At 43.8% G+C, this 17,249-nt stretch overlaps 3 protein-coding genes across 8 annotated transcripts; 2 read left to right on the top strand and 1 right to left on the bottom strand.

Moving 5' to 3' along the window:
• On the top strand, window positions 1,583-5,643 carry LOC8068269 (ribosomal RNA small subunit methyltransferase, chloroplastic). Of its 4 annotated transcripts, none has more exons than XM_021458508.1 (11): window positions 1,583-1,870; window positions 1,969-2,118; window positions 2,941-2,997; window positions 3,266-3,358; window positions 3,433-3,528; window positions 3,803-3,887; window positions 4,312-4,364; window positions 4,482-4,565; window positions 4,701-4,811; window positions 4,898-5,061; window positions 5,171-5,643. In XM_021458508.1, the coding sequence occupies exons 1-10, from the start codon at window positions 1,634-1,636 to the stop codon at window positions 4,961-4,963; spliced, it is 1,032 nt and encodes a 343-aa protein (XP_021314183.1). In that variant the 5' UTR covers window positions 1,583-1,633; the 3' UTR covers window positions 4,964-5,061; window positions 5,171-5,643. The 4 variants fall into 4 exon arrangements, with proteins under 4 accessions (XP_021314183.1, XP_021314184.1, XP_021314185.1 ...); XM_021458509.1 differs by having other exon boundaries at window positions 5,146-5,643; XM_021458510.1 differs by lacking the exon at window positions 2,941-2,997.
• Window positions 6,376-10,099, top strand: LOC8055045 (serine/arginine-rich splicing factor RS41). 3 transcript variants are annotated; one of them, XM_021459899.1, is made up of 7 exons: window positions 6,389-6,533; window positions 7,434-7,540; window positions 8,101-8,363; window positions 8,625-8,737; window positions 8,834-9,069; window positions 9,209-9,610; window positions 9,698-10,099. In XM_021459899.1, the coding sequence occupies exons 3-7, from the start codon at window positions 8,108-8,110 to the stop codon at window positions 9,726-9,728; spliced, it is 1,038 nt and encodes a 345-aa protein (XP_021315574.1). In that variant the 5' UTR covers window positions 6,389-6,533; window positions 7,434-7,540; window positions 8,101-8,107; the 3' UTR covers window positions 9,729-10,099. The 3 variants fall into 3 exon arrangements, with proteins under 3 accessions (XP_002453224.1, XP_021315574.1, XP_021315575.1); XM_002453179.2 differs by lacking the exon at window positions 8,101-8,363 and having other exon boundaries at window positions 6,376-6,533; XM_021459900.1 differs by lacking the exon at window positions 6,389-6,533 and having other exon boundaries at window positions 7,522-7,540; window positions 8,101-8,450.
• On the bottom strand, window positions 10,891-12,548 carry LOC8055044 (histone-lysine N-methyltransferase ATXR6). The gene is made up of 2 exons (XM_002451381.2): window positions 12,167-12,548; window positions 10,891-12,072 (listed from the first exon to the last, which is right to left on the bottom strand). Exons 1-2 carry the CDS (start codon window positions 12,471-12,473, stop codon window positions 11,282-11,284), a joined length of 1,098 nt encoding a protein of 365 aa, XP_002451426.1. The 5' UTR covers window positions 12,474-12,548; the 3' UTR covers window positions 10,891-11,281.

Below are 17,249 nucleotides of genomic sequence, written 5' to 3'. Positions count from 1 at the left end.
TGGATATTGGATAGCACTGGCAGGCGGCGGCAGCCAGTAGCAGCATTCATTCATGTGAGTTCGCATGAACTTAGACGATGGTAATTGAGCGCACAAGGATTCATTCATGTTAGTCTAGGGCTTAATTGAGCGCAGCTGCTTGCGTACGTCGTCACCCTTTTTGTTTTGTTTTGCTTTCACATTCTCGATGATAATCCTCATGCTCATCGTGCCGACTGGATGGATGCTCCACGGCAGCGTATGTGGGAGCAGTGCAAGATCATTTCGGATCGCAGATTATGGGGGCAATTAACAATAATTGTGATATGGGAGTGGTTGGAAGTTGGATGTTGAAGCAACCACTGATGACGGTTCCCAGGCTGTCTCTGATACTCAAGTTTCTTTGTTTCTTCCGTCTCTTGTTTTACAAAGAAGAAACTGGAGTTTCTTGATACTCTGCATAAACCGGAGTTTGTGCCAAACTCTAAAATAAGCCCCATGTACTATGCTCACTATATTCTAAATTATAAGACATTTGACTTTTTTCATACCAAGTTTGACCACTTGTCTTATTCAAAAATTTATATAAAATCATCACTTCTTTTGTCGTGGCTTTATTTATTAATAAAAGTTATTCAAGAATGACTTAAATTTAACAATGTTTGTACAAATTATTTAAAATAAGATTATTGGTCAAATTTGGGGTGAAAAAAGTCAAATGTCTTATAATTTGTGATGGAGTTAATACTATATAACCCACACCATCTTTTTTTTTTGAGAATTATATAACCCACATCATCTAACCTTGAGGGCTAATCCGGCAAATCAAACAGCCTGTTAGAGCCTGATTTACCAATACCACCCAAACTTTGAGTGGAAGCTTTCATCAAGCTCTAAATATTTCTTTTTTATTAACAGAAAAAAGCTACAAAATTTTGCAAAGGAAGAAGTCTATATTACTCCCTCCAAGTTTGTCCTATATCCAAACAACTCCCTAAACTAACATTTGGTTCAATTTACTCCCTTCAACTATTTAAGTTGGTCCAACTAATACCTTAAAAAGATTCTTTTTTTTTTGTTTCTCTATGCACAAATTATATTTTAGATTCAAAATTTGTGAGGTGATAGAGGACATTGTATTTTGTGTTAGAAAAATGCATTATAATTTTTTCATCATTATGTTATATATATATGATATTGTATCTCTACTGTTAATTTATTGTTAAATTTCCTAAGCTATCAAAATTTTGTGTAAAAAGTTAAGATATATTTTTTCTAACATAACTTATGATATTCTCCATCATATCACAAAAGTTGATATTAAAACTCAACTAATATGTGGAAAAACAGAAATAACAAATCATATTAAGGGGTAAACTAGACCAACTGAAATAGTTGGAGGGAGTAAATTGAACCAAATGTAAGTTTAGGGACTAATCAGGATATATACCAAACTTGAGGGGAGTATTTGGATTTTTTTTCCTTTTGCAAAAGCCCATCAATTGATATTGTCCTTGAGGAAAATGACAGGTACGAAGCCGGCCCGGCCCGGCACACCATAACAGCGCCTTTTTTTTTAAAAAAAAAAGTACAACTCGAAAATGGAAGGAAAATAGAATTAAAAAAAGGCGAGGAAAACCGAAAGCCTTCGAAAATGGTGGCGCTCACCTCCTTATCCCCTGGGCCACCGCGCCCTTCTCCGTCTCCGGCGACTCCTCGCCGCCGGCCGCCGGCGCCGAAACCTCATGTCTATGCCTCGTCACGTCGTCGCGGGAGGATCCTACGCGCCGCGACTGCCGCGGCCGCCACGCCTGGCGCTGACGACTACCACTCCACCATCCGCTCCCTCAACTCCCGCGGCCGCCACGTCCCCCGAAAATCCCTCGGGCAGGTCCTCCCGCTCACCTCGAGATTCGCCCCCCTAGAACCGCCCCCCACAGACAAGCTCACCATTCACCGCGTACCGACGCGGCTCTCGTCTCCCCGCAGAACTACATGCTCAACTCCAAGGTGAACGAGGAGCTGGTGGCGGCGGCCGGGGTGGAGGAGGGGGACGTCGTGCTCGAGATCGGCCCGGGCACCGGCTCGCTCACCGCCGCGCTGCTACAGGCGGGCGCTACCGTCTTCGCCGTCGAGAAGGTCCGTAACGTTGCATTGCTAGTTTGCGTGGTGGTCCGTAGCTGGGCTCTGTGCTGACTGCCTGACTGCTGTCTGCTGAAAGTGAGAGAGAGCTCCTGAAACGAAATCGTTCAAATGGTTCAGCGTGTTTGGGTGAAGGAAGGTGTCGGTTTATTTCTAGTGGGTGAATGATACTATCATCGGTGTCTTGATCGTTGATGCCTCAAAACCTGAGACTGAGTTATGAATGATGTGCCAATAGTGTGGTCTTTCAGTTACTTGCGAAAGATTGGAAGAAGTTATTTTATATAGACTGATCTGTCTTTTTTTGGCTCCTGTAAATAATTATTATACTCCCTCCATCCCAAATGATAAGTTATTCCAAGAATCTCGGAGAGTCAAAGCATCTCAAGTTTGACCAAGTTTATAGAAAAAGATATTAACATTTATGGTACCAGCTAAGTATCATTAGGTTCTTCATTAATTATATTTTCATAGTATATCTATTTGATGTCATAAAGCTTTGTAATTCTTTCTATAACTTTGGTTAAACTTGAGATGCTTTAACGCTCCAAGATTCTTGAAATGACTTATAAATTATAATTTGGGATGGAGGGAGTAGTCTATAGTCAAACGTGAAGCTGAACTTGAGGAGTTGGGGTGCATCGGTCCAAATAGAAGTCACTCCCCTGATATTCCAGTTGTGATTGCCTTTTTGGGCTGGTGAAAGTAGTTGCAATTTTCTTCTCATTTGGGGAGCTTTAACAGTTGAAGTCTGGAAATCATTTGTATTGAGGATCCACCATAGCCTGCATCATCGTGTTCTGTTCTTTTTGGTAACAGGACAAGCATATGGCTACCCTCGTTAAAGATAGGTTTGGATCTACAGAACAGTTGAAGGTAGCATCTAGTTCTTCATTTGACATGTCATTCTTCCTTAACAAATATGATGTGCAATATTCTCTTGTTGCTCTCCAGGACACCAAGATGTACACTAATGTCCTTTAAACAACCTAAAAGATCTCTATCTGTCATCATTCATTACAGATGAATAATTCCGTCAAGTAATAGGAAATCAGAAGCTCAAAATGTATCAAAAGTATTGCTTTTAGTAAAGCTTACAGTTACCTTACACTCGATCTGTGTTGATAGTACAAATCTGGTGCAGGTCATCGAGGAAGACATCACAAAATTTCACATCCGTTCCCATTTTCTTCCTTTCATGAAGGAGAAATACCATGCCACCAAAAAACTTGCAAAGGTGAGCTTGATGCTCATCCACAGAAATCTATATGGAGCTTGTTTTTGTGATCATGTTCCAGTTCTACTTTGCAGGTTGTATCAAACTTACCATTCAATGTCAGCTCCGAAGTTGTCAAACTACTACTCCCAATGGGGGATGTTTTCTCTGTCGTGGTGCTTATGCTTCAGGTTTGAGACAGCTATTACATTCACTTTTGCAATGGCTAATGTTGCAGACAGTTAATAATATGAGCCAGTGGTGGTCCAGATTTCAGAAGATATAGAACTTTTGAGTTTTGACTATCATGTATTTCTGTGTGATTTCAATTTTAGAAACACTACCCATTTTTGTTAAGGGGCCATTTCAATCTATCTTATTTTATCTCCACTTTCTGTTTGAATGAATTACTTTTTAATATTGTTATTGACTCATTATACTTCATTCTCGTATCCTCATTTCCAGGATGAAACAGCGGTACGCCTTGCTGATGCTTCAATACAAATTCCGGAGTACCGACCTATCAACGTGTTTGTGAATTTCTACTCAAGTAAGTTTTTGTATGGAACATGTTGAGGGACTTCGATTAGTGTTGAGAGTATATTTACATCTTATATATTTGTTTCATATAAAGAGCCAGGCTTCTGAGTATCTCTTTTTACCGAGGAGAATAAAGGAAGCTCTATGTAAAAGTATGAGGGACTGAGGAGAGCAAAAATAAAAATAAAAATAAAAACTGGAAAAATACAAACTCAGATCTTAAAGGGTTTAATTAAATTGTGCTGTAAAGTTCGCTTCTAGTTCTATGTTGCTTAGTTAAATTGGGAGAGCGCGTTATCTTAGGATTCTGCGTAAGGAGATCAATCGAAATATTTTGAAATGTGAGCAATATAGCCCTAACAATGTTTGTGTGGCTATTAACAGTCACTAGCTTGCATTTGTTGACAGGAATATATTACTTTTCTTCTTTTCAGAACCTGAATACAAGTTCAGAGTGGACAGAGAGAATTTTTTCCCTCGGCCAAAGGTAATTTATTTCTTACACGTGTGACTTAGTTTGGGGAATAACATTTCTTACAAGTTTCCCAGAGTTTCACGAACCTTATTTCAAGTCTACACTGTTCTTGGCCATTTCCATTCGCAGGTTAATGGTGCTGTTATCAGCTTCAAACTAAAGAATGCGGAGGAGTATCCGCCAGTTAGTTCCCCCAAAAGCTTCTTTTCAATGGTGAGTAATGGGTCATGGGGCCATGATGTGCAGAAACTTGTCCAGATCTGAATTGCTTTCTGTGGTTGAAATTAATTCCCCCATGTTTGTAACTACTAACTACCATTAAGATTGGCTCACATCCTTGATTTCCAGGTGAATTCTGCTTTCATGGGGAAGCGCAAGATGCTTAGAAAATCTCTTCAACATCTATGCTCTTCTTCTGAGATCGAGGCTGCTCTTGACAACATTGGTCTTCCAGTTACAGTAAGCTCCCACTCCCTTCTTCTTTATCCCCTCCTCCCACTCTCTGCGTGCATGTGCTGTTGTGCTCACTTGTCAACTGCTGGCAGGCTAGACCTTCTGATCTAATTTTGGATGATTTCGTGAGATTGCACAACCATTTGACGAAAGTATGACTATAGAGTGCCTTCAAAATGCCTAAGGAATTGCTTGTTGGCATGGTGTTGAACAGTTGAAGTAACTTAGGCCTGACCGCCTGAGAGTTGCTCTGCAGGTAAAAAGACAGGATCTCGCAACTAGCTTGAATTCACATGTTCTGATCCTGACATTTGAGATTCTGCTAACCACCAGTAATCAGCTGTTTTTACCTTCATGGATTACAGGTGCCTTCAGCTCAGCTGCCGCAGCACAGGTTTGGTATTCTGGCGTGCAGGCTGCAGTTCTCCTGCATAGTTGATCATGTTCAAACTTCAAACCAACAGATTTCCATGCCATGGAAAATGCAGAATCGTCCTGAAAAGAAGGGTGCTACATCTACGTGTGCCGCGTATTTACAGTTCACGATCTATGATGTACATAACGGGATCTGCTGGTTCATCCCTTCGCAAATTAAAGAAGGCCAAAAGATGCTGGAGCAATGCGAATGCATATCAATGATGGTTTGCCGGTGCATGTGCATAGCACCTATTGATAGATAAAGAGGTCTTGTTGTATTTTGTGCGTAGACGTCAATCAGAAACTCTACTGAATGGACATCTTTGATTTCTCTGAGTACATGACATCTTCGAATATTTCGGTCTCATTGAAATGTATGAAAAATAGATGAAATTTAGAGGATTGGTAGCATTTTCCTTCAGCTTCTTTGCCTTCCTTTTCTCCATGCGGGCATCAAAGCAAAACGCAGTCTTAGCGTCCTGTAAAAAACTAGCCGGTTATATTCCTCCTACTCTGTTGCGCATGCGGCCTGAATGTTTCAACACTTATACAGTAGCTAAGCAATGGGAGGCAACTATTCTTTAGTACTCCATCCATTTCATCAAATTATAAGTCAGTTTGACTTTTTTGGTACATCGAATTTGCTAGTCTACATACATTGCAAATTCAATGTACCAAAAAAATCAACTCGACTTATAATTCGAAACAGATCGAGTATTATCATATTACCTTATCCCTTTCATCTCATTGTTTTTCCAATTACACATTTTTTGGCCAAAAAATAGTAAAATAGTACTCTATCCATTTCAATTATAAGACGTTTTGGTTTTTCTAAATATACATTGCTTTTATTATGCAAGTATGTGATTTTTATTTTAAAATAAAAACACAATTAGTATCTGACCGGCACATGTATGCTTATTATGCTAGTTATTACACTTAACTAATATATAAGGTTTAATAACAAGACAATCTGTTTTTTTTTGTTTAAAAAAATACAGTATATATAAAGACAAACTATTTAAAAACTTTTTTTTTTGAGGGGACGTTTTTAAACAACTGGGCGTCTGGGCCTAGACACGCTGTCGGAGTGTCGGGATCAAAATCCGGCCCGCTCCAGGCCCAGCTAAATTTCTAGGGTCCGTTCAACCCTGCCTTTTCTTCATCCGTTCACCCGCCTGCTCCCCCCACCTCCCTCTTTCTCTCACTCTCGGCGACAACCGGGCGACCCGCCGCCGCCGCCCTACCCTAGGTGCCCAGGTCTTCGCCGTTCACTCCGCGAGGTCTTCCCCGGAGACGAGCACCCACCAGGTATGCGCACCCCTTCTCGCCCCTTCCTGCCGCGGGAAACTGAGCGCCCGAACCCTAACTTTGAGCTATCTGGGTATTTGTATTCGGATCTGAATCTAGTTACAAGCATAGGCATGTATTATGGGTACTATCTTTCATTTTTCTGCAAATATTATTGGGTTTGCACGTGCATGCCTATGCCCTTTGCTGGTTCCGCCGCTGACCGAACCCTAACCTAAGCTACTTGATGTTTGTATTTGGATCTGATCTAGTTACGAGTGTATACGTGTATTATGCCTACTATCTTCGATTTTTTTTGGCCAAAATTACACCATGGGTCCTCCCACCTATCTTTTTCTTCAATTCTGCTCACTTGTGTTGCTACTATGTGTATAGAATGTTTCACCCAGTTTCCTTCGCTCCCATTTGAAATAATCTTTCCCCCAATGCAGAATATGTGTACATTTTGAATAGTAGTTGGTTTGTGAACTCAAATAAATTGCAAGTGTTAATTTTTGTTTGTTTAGATTAGACGGGTATACTATGTACTAGCGTTGACCAGTCTGCAGGTTGAATGACCTGTCCAGTTGGACATCTTATTAGTGTTTAGACAAGCAGCATATCTTGTATCCAATGAAGGAGGCGAAATGTACTTATCTTTTGGGTCGTTCTGTTTGTTTCTCAATTTTCTTCTGACTCACGAGTCGGATTTGTGTAGTAAACTCGCTTGAGTCGTTGTGGTTTGACTTTTGTAATAAAATGGTATGATTCCTCATCCTAAAGGATGAAGTCGGTTGATTGACTGCAGCATCTGCTGTTAATGCTGTTCGGCTTGCTGAATGTTGGATACTGTATTGTATTCCCGAACTAATGTTTTTACTACTGTTGTACTGATTCATGGAATACAATTTTGACCTGTAGAATGAGGCCAGTTTTTTGTGGAAACCTTGACTATGATGTTCGCATCTCTGAGGTCGAGCGCCTTTTCGGGAAGTATGGAAGGGTGGAACGAGTGGATCTGAAGACAGGTTAGTTTGGAACTCTGTTCTCAAATTTATGATCTATGTTAGCAGAACAACAATTGCAGCTGCAAATATATGTTGTTTTTGGTCAAAGGCAGTGCTTTATTTCAGCAAGTGAATTACATCCAATGTCAGCAGTTGCAGCTTTGAACCATTTTGTTGCTTCAATTTAGATACTGAAGCATTACTGAATATATTCATAAAGACAATGCCATCCAAAAACATAACAATGCCTTTGTTCAAATTTTAATTTTTATCGTTTTAATCATCACAAATACGTGAACTTCACATAACTCCTCTAAGAATGTGATCTTCATGTGGAAACTGCTATCACCATGACGCGACAGAGATTGTCGATCTTCCTTCAACCATTCCTGGTGTACGAAGCTGCAAACAGACCAAGTTGTTCGCCCGATGCGAAAGCCGAAGGAGTTTCAGCAAAATCAGATTATGTTTATGTTTTGTTATAAGTCATTGGACAAGTGTGTATCAGGATAAATTTAGAAAAAAAAAGATGTTTCTTTCTTAAAATTTAGGTCCGGTACTCAATTATTTCTTTGCCGCAGGAATATCATGGAGCATATGTGCTCTTCCTGGTTGGACTGGCTCTACCTTTACTGCCTCTGCCTGAGCCCCCACCTCATGCCTTGTCCATCTCCAGGAGTTCACAGTCCACCATGGCATCTGTTCACATGGAAACGACCACCTCGTGACCGATGTCTTACTTTTACGATCAACATTGCATCCTCCTCCCCCGCCTCATCACCATTTCCTCGCCAATCCAACCATGCCAATCTCATGGCCGGCTGGAGAGTGGAGAGAAGTGGAGGTTGCACCACCAATTCTTTGATGTACCACGAATGTTTGGATTGTTGCACTCTACTACTCTGACATCATTTAGTTCAACATATACAAGGTCTGTTCCTGTTTATTCTAGTGTATCAGACTGTAGTTTTGCGAGGTGATCTTAGAAAGTTTCCAACAGAGACTGCATCATGATTCATCTTGTTGCCTATTTACGTCTTGGACCACACTGCAATTTCTTTGAACAACCAGTCACTTCTCCTTTTACCTTGTGTTCAACATGAAGGGTTTGCATTTGTCTACATGGAAGATGAACGTGATGCTGAAGATGCCATCCATAGACTTGATGGAATTGATTTTGGCAGAAAAGGAAGGAGAATCAGAGTTGAGTGGACAAAGGTGAGCATATAATCATATATGGAAGAGAATATTGACCCATTAGCACGTTATAACTTAGTCTTGTTTTACTGAATTATCATGTCCATTATTTTTCAGGAGGATCGCACTGCTGGTCGAAGAGGCAGCTCAAGGAGATCTCCAACACAAGCAAGGCCGACCAAAACCTTATTTGTGATCAACTTTGACCCAATCAACACAAGAATTCGAGATCTGGAGAGGCACTTTGATAAATATGGCAGGGTTGCAAATGTAAGAATCAAAAAGAACTTTGCCTTTGTCCAGTTTGAGGTGCAGGAGGATGCTACTAGAGCATTGGAGGGTACTAATGGAAGGTACTTGTTCATGCTTTGTCTTTTACTTGTTCAGAATATTTTAGCCATGGTATTTTATTCATAGTTTGCTGTACCATCTTTAGTTGAATTTGTGTATCTGCATGTTACACCTTGATTGAATCTGGCATTCTTGTGGCAGCCATTTCATGGACAGGGTCATCTCAGTTGAGTATGCACTTCGTGATGACGATGAAAAAGGTGAAAGAGGGAACGGATACAGCCCAGACAGGAGAGGTCGTGAAAGATCTCCAGGTAGAAGGCGTTCTCCTAGTCCTTACGGCAGAGGGCGGGAGAGAGGTAGCCCAGACTACGGAAGAAGCAAGGAGAGGGGTAGCCCAGACTATGGCAGGGGAGGACGCAGCCCTGATAATGGCCGTGGAGGACACAGCCCCGAGAATGGCCGTGGAGTAAGCCCAGCCAATGGTGGCAGAGGCGATCATGGCAGGGGAGGACGCAGCCCTGACTATGATCGCGAGCGTCGGGAAGCTAGCCCTCGCCGTGAGCGCCGAGAAGCCAGCCCCGGCTATGACAGGTCCCCCAGGTTAGCAATACCCTTTGTTGTCATCTCGTATCTTTGCATGTTGCGATAATGCGTCACAGTGAATAATGACTTGTTTGCATTGTGTAGCCGCTCACCTGGGAGGGACGAGAGAGACTAGACGCATTCCATGCCTGTGCTCAAGCATCAAGCCTCCGGCAACAGATGAATGTGCAAGTAATGTTATGTTGAAGTTGGTGATGTTAGCCAGCAGGAAACCTGTGTACTATGTGCGTTAGGTGGTGTTGACTTTCCAAGTTAGCTTATCACTTCCCATTTCAGTATGAAGCGACTCCAGAATGTAATTCATGTAGGACTGAATGGTACTCGTTTGAACTTTTGTTGGCGTTGTAGTATTGAATAGGTTTCAGTACTCGATTGAACCTTTGTTGCGTTATTTTCTGGCTACCGATTGTACCATTATGCTGATGAATCTTTACATTGCTACATCTGTCAAGTGGGTGCTGTTATGCAAGAGTCGACGTTATCTTCCTTTGTTGATGTATTATGTTTCCTACAGCAAAGACCAACAAAAGTTCAAAGCCGACGTAACAATACTATACGCATAAAGTGCAGTCGATATCTTTATCTTCACTATATGGCTATATGTGACTGCAGGGGGTAGTACTTCGTTCCTCTTTACCTTCACTGTCCAATTGGATTTTGGAAGTATAAGAACACTGGAAACAGATGAAACAAGGTATGAGCTGGCAAACTTGCTGGCCTTTGCCATTGCTTTCATAAGGCCTGCCTGATTATATGCATATGGCTAATTGTTAGCCAGATAATTTTAGCTCTAACCCAGCCAAACAAGGGTGTGCTAGCTTTTTAACAAGTCTTCAACTAGCTGTTAGTCAACCAGCTAGCTAATTCTAGGTAATTTAGACTAATTTTTAGCTCAACTAATAAATTTGCGCTAATTTTTAGCTCAACTAATAAATTCGCGCTAATTTTTAGCTCAACTAGTAAATTTGCCTTTACAATTTCAACTTCCAAGCTGACGCAACAAGACTATTGATGCACAAAAAGCAGACAACTTCCAGCTTAGTAGCCCCTTTTTTATGTTTGAAAGTGACATGAGTAAATTTGCCTTGAAAAGTAGTTTTACAAAGTTCATTTTTTACTATGTCTGCAAACATTAGTACAGCAGAAACATGTTTCAGAGACACTGATATCCAAACCACAATATGCAATCCATTTTTTCCGCTTCTCTTTACCTTTACTTTACTGTCGTTTCGGATTTGGAAGTATAAAAGAACACTGGAAACAGATGAAACAAGGTATGAGATGGTGAACTTGTTGGCCTTTGCCATTGCTTTCATAAGGCCTGATTGGATGCATAGAGCTAATTTTAGCTCTAATCCATCTAAACAAGGGAATAACAACTACTCAGTTGTTAGCCAACTAGCCAGCTAACCTTAGCTAATTTAGGCTGACTTATAGCTTCAACTATTAACTAGCCTTAGCTAATTCAAACTGGCCCAAAACACTGATGATGCTGGTTCATCCAAAAGCCATCTAGAATGTTGTACAACAGGAAACCTCTGACATTACAATCCCTTTCCCCAATGGCCAGTTCGAAGGTCCAATTTTGGTAGTGAGATCAGAGCTGGAGCTGCAATGGCAGACTCCGATCGCCTCGCCTTGCCGCTCTTGGTGCTGTGGTCACAACCGTCACACGAAATGGTGCGTTGGGTACTCGTGCTCCGAGCCATTGTAGTCGTAGTAGAGCCTCTCCCCCTTGGAGATGTCCCTGTTGGCCACCAGCAGCACGCGGCACTCGCCGCCGACGTCGAACCGCACGCACTTGAGGTTCTGCTTCTTCCTCCCCTCCGGCGTGTGGTTGTTGATGCCGTTGATGAACCGCGCGATGTTGCTGCGGCGGTCGGGGCAGATGACGAGGCTCCGCGCCGGGGACGCTGCCGACAGCAGCGTCATGATGCTGTCGCCGTCGTCGTGCTCCCGGTTGTGGAGGAAGTCGACGTCGCCGACGTACTCGGTGATGATGGTGAGGTCCCGGATGCAGCGGTCCGCCTCCACCGTGAACCCTTCCACGGGGTCGTACGCCACCACCAGCGGCGGCCACTCCCCGCGCGCCATCATCCGCTGGCACCGCGCCAGAGTCTCCGCGTCCTCCCGGTTCATCACCTGCATCCCGCCGGCCTCCAGCGCCGCGCGGTTCGCGGAGCGTGGCGCCATACCGGGCTGGTAGGTGAGCTCGTTGCTGAACGCGGCCCCCGTCGCCGTCAGCGCCGTCGCCAGCGACGCCATCTGACGCAGCCGCTGCGCCGGATCCGAGCTCGGGATGAAGGGCAGCAGTCTCCGACTCTTCTTCTTGGACGCCACCACCGTGCCCCCGGACTTCCGCTTCCGCTTCTTCAGCTCCGCCGACGCATCGGCCGGCGCCGTCGGGCCCCGCTGGATCTTGAAGAAATCCACGATCTTCGTCTGGACCAGCGGGAATTCTGCGACAGACCATAAACAAATCACCGATTGTTGAGTGGAGATGCGCAAATGGCTAATTGAAACTGAAATCGCAAAGAAAATGCAGGAACTCACGCTTAGGCTTCTTGGCGACGACGGTGTGAGCAGCAGCGGCGGCGGATTGGGATTTGGAGGAGGCCGGGGAGCGACAGGACGGACAGTACCAGTCGCCGGCAGGGACGCGGGGGAGGATGGGGCGGAGGCAGAAGATGTGGAACCCGCGGTCACACCCATCGCACAGCATCAGCTCCGGGGCCGCATCCCCGGACCCGCACGCCTCGCACCTCACATCGTCGTCGTCGCCGGCAGCGGCGGCCTCCGGTCTTGGCCCTGGCGGCGTCCGCGCGCGGGTCCGGCGACGGAGCTGCCCCGCGGCGCCCATCTGTGTACCCACGCGAGATCCGAGATGGCCGGCGGGGGGAACGAGGAGGGTGGTGGAGTGGAGAGGTGTGAGCGTCTGGGGTACGGAAGAAAGGGAGGAGGTGGGGTAAATAGGAATGGTGGCGGGAGAAGGCGGGGATTTTGGCGCGCACGGGGTTTCGGCTTTCGCGGGAACGGAGGTCAGCGCGCGCCAAGGAATTCGGTAGCCCGGCCCGGATCGGACCCGACCCGGACCCGGCCTGGGTGACGAGGGTGGGCGGGAGCCGGGAGGGGTGGATGGGCCTTTGTGGAGCGACTCCAGTGCTGGGCCATTCATTCCGGCGCTGAATGGGCCGGGACAAGAGGTTTCATGGACATTTTGGTAGTCGCACGTGACACGTTCTTTTTTTTTCCTTGCCAGTAGATGGAAACTAGCCTTGTTCTCTGTAAAAAGGAAAATGATGGAAACTAGCCGTCAGACAGTTTATTTCAAAACATGGCTCTCCTGCCTTATACTAGTTCAAAATTTGAATCCCTGCAGTCCACCAAATCGCAACAAATAAACTCGATCGTCCTTCTTTGCCAATCAATTAAATCATTCCCAATTGAGATTTCAAGCCTAAGGCTGACGGGTGTGGAGGCGAAATGCGGAGGCCTAGCCATAGCTGCCCTGCACCGCAATCCGGCGGCCGCTACAACCGTGGAACACTAGATAGTGATCAGGAAGGCTGCTAAAGCTTGCCATTTGCAGCGCCCTAGCCATAGCTCGCGGATAGTGGTCAAGAAGGCTGCTAAGCCTTGCCATCTCCCATGGTGTCTGTTGCGGAGGTGGCAGAAGCATTGATGGCGAAGGAGCTCAAGAAGGCTATGAAGTGGTGTGTCTTGAAAAATGATTGAGTTCGCTACGCGCTAGCACATCTACCACGTTCACCCACCAAGATAACATATATGTGAGCAGAGGATCATAGATTATTACCACTAGACGCGCAACGCAGCGGAAAAGAAGCACGTCGATGTAGTGGAAGTAGTCTTACACGTTCACCATGCACCTCATGTTCGTTGTCGATTAACACCACAACAACAATAGCATCTCCATGGTGTCCATAGGTGCAAGGATGGAACGCCGTGACACTACTAGCACCATGTGTGCAACGAATGGAAGAACGGTGGCGACATCTTGAGCGTCCGTAGCCTTAGAGAGAAATAGAGGCGGTAGCGGCTGCTTGGTTGTATGGTGTAGAGTGTCACCCAACCATAGCCCCTTGCCCCTTCTATATATAGACCACCACAAAATGGGTTTTTACCCTAAAGGCCCATTAGAGTGGTATGAATATGGATGATTGCCTCTTCGGCATATATCCAACGGCATGCTTGGCGCTGCGTATAAGGCGTGTTCGAATGTTTTGTTTAAAATATTTGAGATGCACAAAGGTTCTACTGTCAGTCAATTTGGGGAACTAAGAACATCAGCATGCTCTTTGTTAATGTAACAATTTCGTTCAAAACCCCACTATCATCTTATTGTGAATTTACACTTCCACGAAATCCTCCTTCAGGCTTAATACAAAATTTAAGTATAACTATCTGGACCTAGTTCCTCTACTTTGCTATCATGATGTTCTAGCTAGGAGACAGGAGCTCACAAGATGGAGCAGGAGTTGGGGTTGTCATCGCTGAACATCGACGGGTACGATGAGTACTGGGTGTGGTAGAACGCAACATCGGACGGCTCACCAGCATTGCCGTCATCCCAGCCGCAGCGGCAGTCACAGGCGCAACCGCCATGATTTCGCCAGTAGCAGTAGCCATGGCAGCTCCTGTAACCATACCCGCCGTACCAGTAACACGGCGGCGGCGGCGGCGGCGGCACCATCTCGTGCCTCTGCTCGTACTCGTTCTCGTGTACGGCTGCTGCAGTCACCGTGTAGACTGGAACACCAATCGCAGTCGCCGCCGTGGTGCTCTCATGGTCGTCGTCCATCATCTTGTCAGAGACGACGCTCTCGGCAACAGAACCCTTCTTCTTCCTCTTGTCGTTGTGTGCTTCCGTGCTGGCTGCTGCCACCGCCGCCACGTTGTGCTGCTGCTGACGAACGAGGAGTGTCGTCTCGAGGCGAGCAATGCGAAGAGAGTTGGCTACGGTGAGGTCGAGAATGCACCGGTCGATCTCGGCTTCCACCGCGTCAAGCGGGTCCGCCATCCGCTCGCTCGCCGGCGACGACAACGATGACGCTGCGAAGGAAGCTGCTGCCGCCTCGCTGGTACCGGCGCACCACCTGCAGCGTGCGGCCCAGCACCTCCTCCAGCCTGTCCTGCAGCCTCCGCGTCGTCGTCGTCGCCGCCGCCGCCGCCGTCGACGTCGACCCGTCCGGCGTCGCCTCTAAGATGTCCTTGAGGCAACGGACACACTAGGCGAGCTTCTTGCAGCGGCTCTTGTTCCGGCTCGCCGTCTCCACTGCTGCCAAGATGTCCTGCATGATCCCCATGATGGTGCGCACGCTGCTCAGCGACTCCATCGATCGTCTTTGATTTTGGAGCACATTGTCCCATCATGTTTGTTATCCTATATATATAGGCTCGTGGATGTGTTTGGTTGGGGCTGTTAAAGTTTAAACACTACAGTTGTATTTTTGTTTTATTTGGAAATTAATGTCCAATCATGGACTAACTAGACTCAAAAAATTTGTCTCATAAATTATTTTCTAGTCATGTTTTTAATTTCATAAATAATCTATATTTAATATACTTTATATATGTATCTAAATATTCGATGTGACGGATGGTAATCTTTACCACATGTTGCTTTACTTGCACGAAATGGTAGAGCAGTACCGAGTACGGACCGCGTGAACCAAAATACCTCCTAACAACATGCATGTTCTATGTGATTTCCCTGCATCATGCATGTCTGCACCTGCAAGTACGCACTGCAGACAGGTGGTTCTCTGGACATGTTTTTCAATAATACTCCTTCCATCCAAATTATAAGATACTCAGATTTTCTAATACATTATTTTTATTATTACTTCTTTCATTCCAAATTATAAGATGAGACTGAGCTTTTCTAGATCCATTGATTTTATATAGGTGTCTATCTAGATGCTTAGTACAATCTATGTATTAACACATATATATGTAAGTACATAAGAAAATCTATATATCTAGAAAAGAACATAACGTCTTAATTATAGTTTAGAGTAGGAGAGGGGGTACATTAAACTTGACATCCTACAGAAAATAGAGGTGTCTCTTCAAAAAAATATCTTTTAAAAAAGGAAAATATAGATGGGTTATGATGTATTCCTTAGGTAATCTAAAAAAAAAAGTATTCCTTAGGTGGCTCGTGGCTGATACTTTGTTGAATTTAGTCGCTCCTTTGGTGTCCTTTTTTTAAATCGATGCACGACTTTGTCTTTCGTCATTTCTGTTATCAAAGACAAAGCTAAATTATATATATTTAAGCTATATATTTATATCTACTTGACGCAAAAGACAACACGTTCAAATAGAACCAAGAAATAATGACAAAAGGATATATTAGTAGTAGTATACAAAAGTCCCTCTTATCATTAGTGCAATTTTAGGGTAATTGCTACACAATTTCTATACGAAGCAAGAATTTTTTTTTCTGAAAAATATATCTGATGAATATTGTGACAGGTTGACCGCTAGAATCAGTAGACTACATTATTGGGCCGGCAGAGTAGGAGTAAAAGATTAAGAGTGTTTGCTTGTCTTATTAGCCATATATTTTTTAATTTTTTAGACCAGCGAACAGACTCTAATTAAGGCCCAAAAGAGCGTCATTGCATCAACGGAGTAGATTCGTGAACAGACTCTAATTAAGGCCAAAAGAGCGTCATTGCATCAACGGAGTAGATTCGTGACTCGTGAGTTCGTGGCAGTGCAGTTTTTCAACTATACAAATATTCAATACTGCCCGCGTGGACTAAACTGGCGGATGCTAATAACACGTAGCGTACGCGTACTTGAATTGGGCGCTGGGTTTATGTATATGTGCCGTGGAATACAGTAGTACTAGGATACTACGCGCTTTAATTTGCTGCCGTTTAATAACAGTACCTTTCAGCAAACGAATATGTTTTTCTCTTAAAGAAAATCAACATGAGCATTGACGTAAAACAAAATTGCTGATTTTCATCTCATTCTAGCGTCGCGTGGTACGATATCGTATGGTGTGGAGTGTGGTCCAGTTTTTTTTTTTTGTGCTGACTTTTATTATCCCCCAAAAAATACGCTTTGTTTTTCCTAAAATTATGTAATGTTAACGCAACAATGAAATTAGTAGTGTTAACATTTACCACCCTTTTTTTCAAAAGTATAGGTTGTTTTGGCTTTTCTAGATGAGCACCTCGATATATGATATGTCCAAATACATAATAAAATTTATGCATTTAGACAAGCCAAAATGATCTATAAAATTAAACTAAGGAAGTATATATGTCGGTTAATACAATTAATTTGCAGTTTAACATAGTATCAACATTTATGTATTTAAATATGGTTTCTATAAAAATATATTCTATAAATAATTTAATGATATTTATTTGGTGTCACAAATATTAGAAAATATTTTGTTTTAGGTATGGTGAAATTTAAAGCTATTTAACTCATCAAGAAATGATGATCACATTTTTTTAAGATAGAGGGATCAGAGTAGATGCCAAGTACGCATATCAACACTCATTAGGATTTAGGAATAGTGTGAAGTGTGAACCTAGCTAGTACAACAGGCACACCCCTGCGGTGGTGGCGTGCTGTTGGCACACATAATGTT

This window comes from Sorghum bicolor, chromosome 4, assembly GCF_000003195.3.
Source record: "Sorghum bicolor cultivar BTx623 chromosome 4, Sorghum_bicolor_NCBIv3, whole genome shotgun sequence".
NCBI classification, from domain to species: domain Eukaryota; kingdom Viridiplantae; phylum Streptophyta; class Magnoliopsida; order Poales; family Poaceae; genus Sorghum; species Sorghum bicolor.
This window is presented reverse-complemented; position numbering and strand designations above follow the sequence as displayed.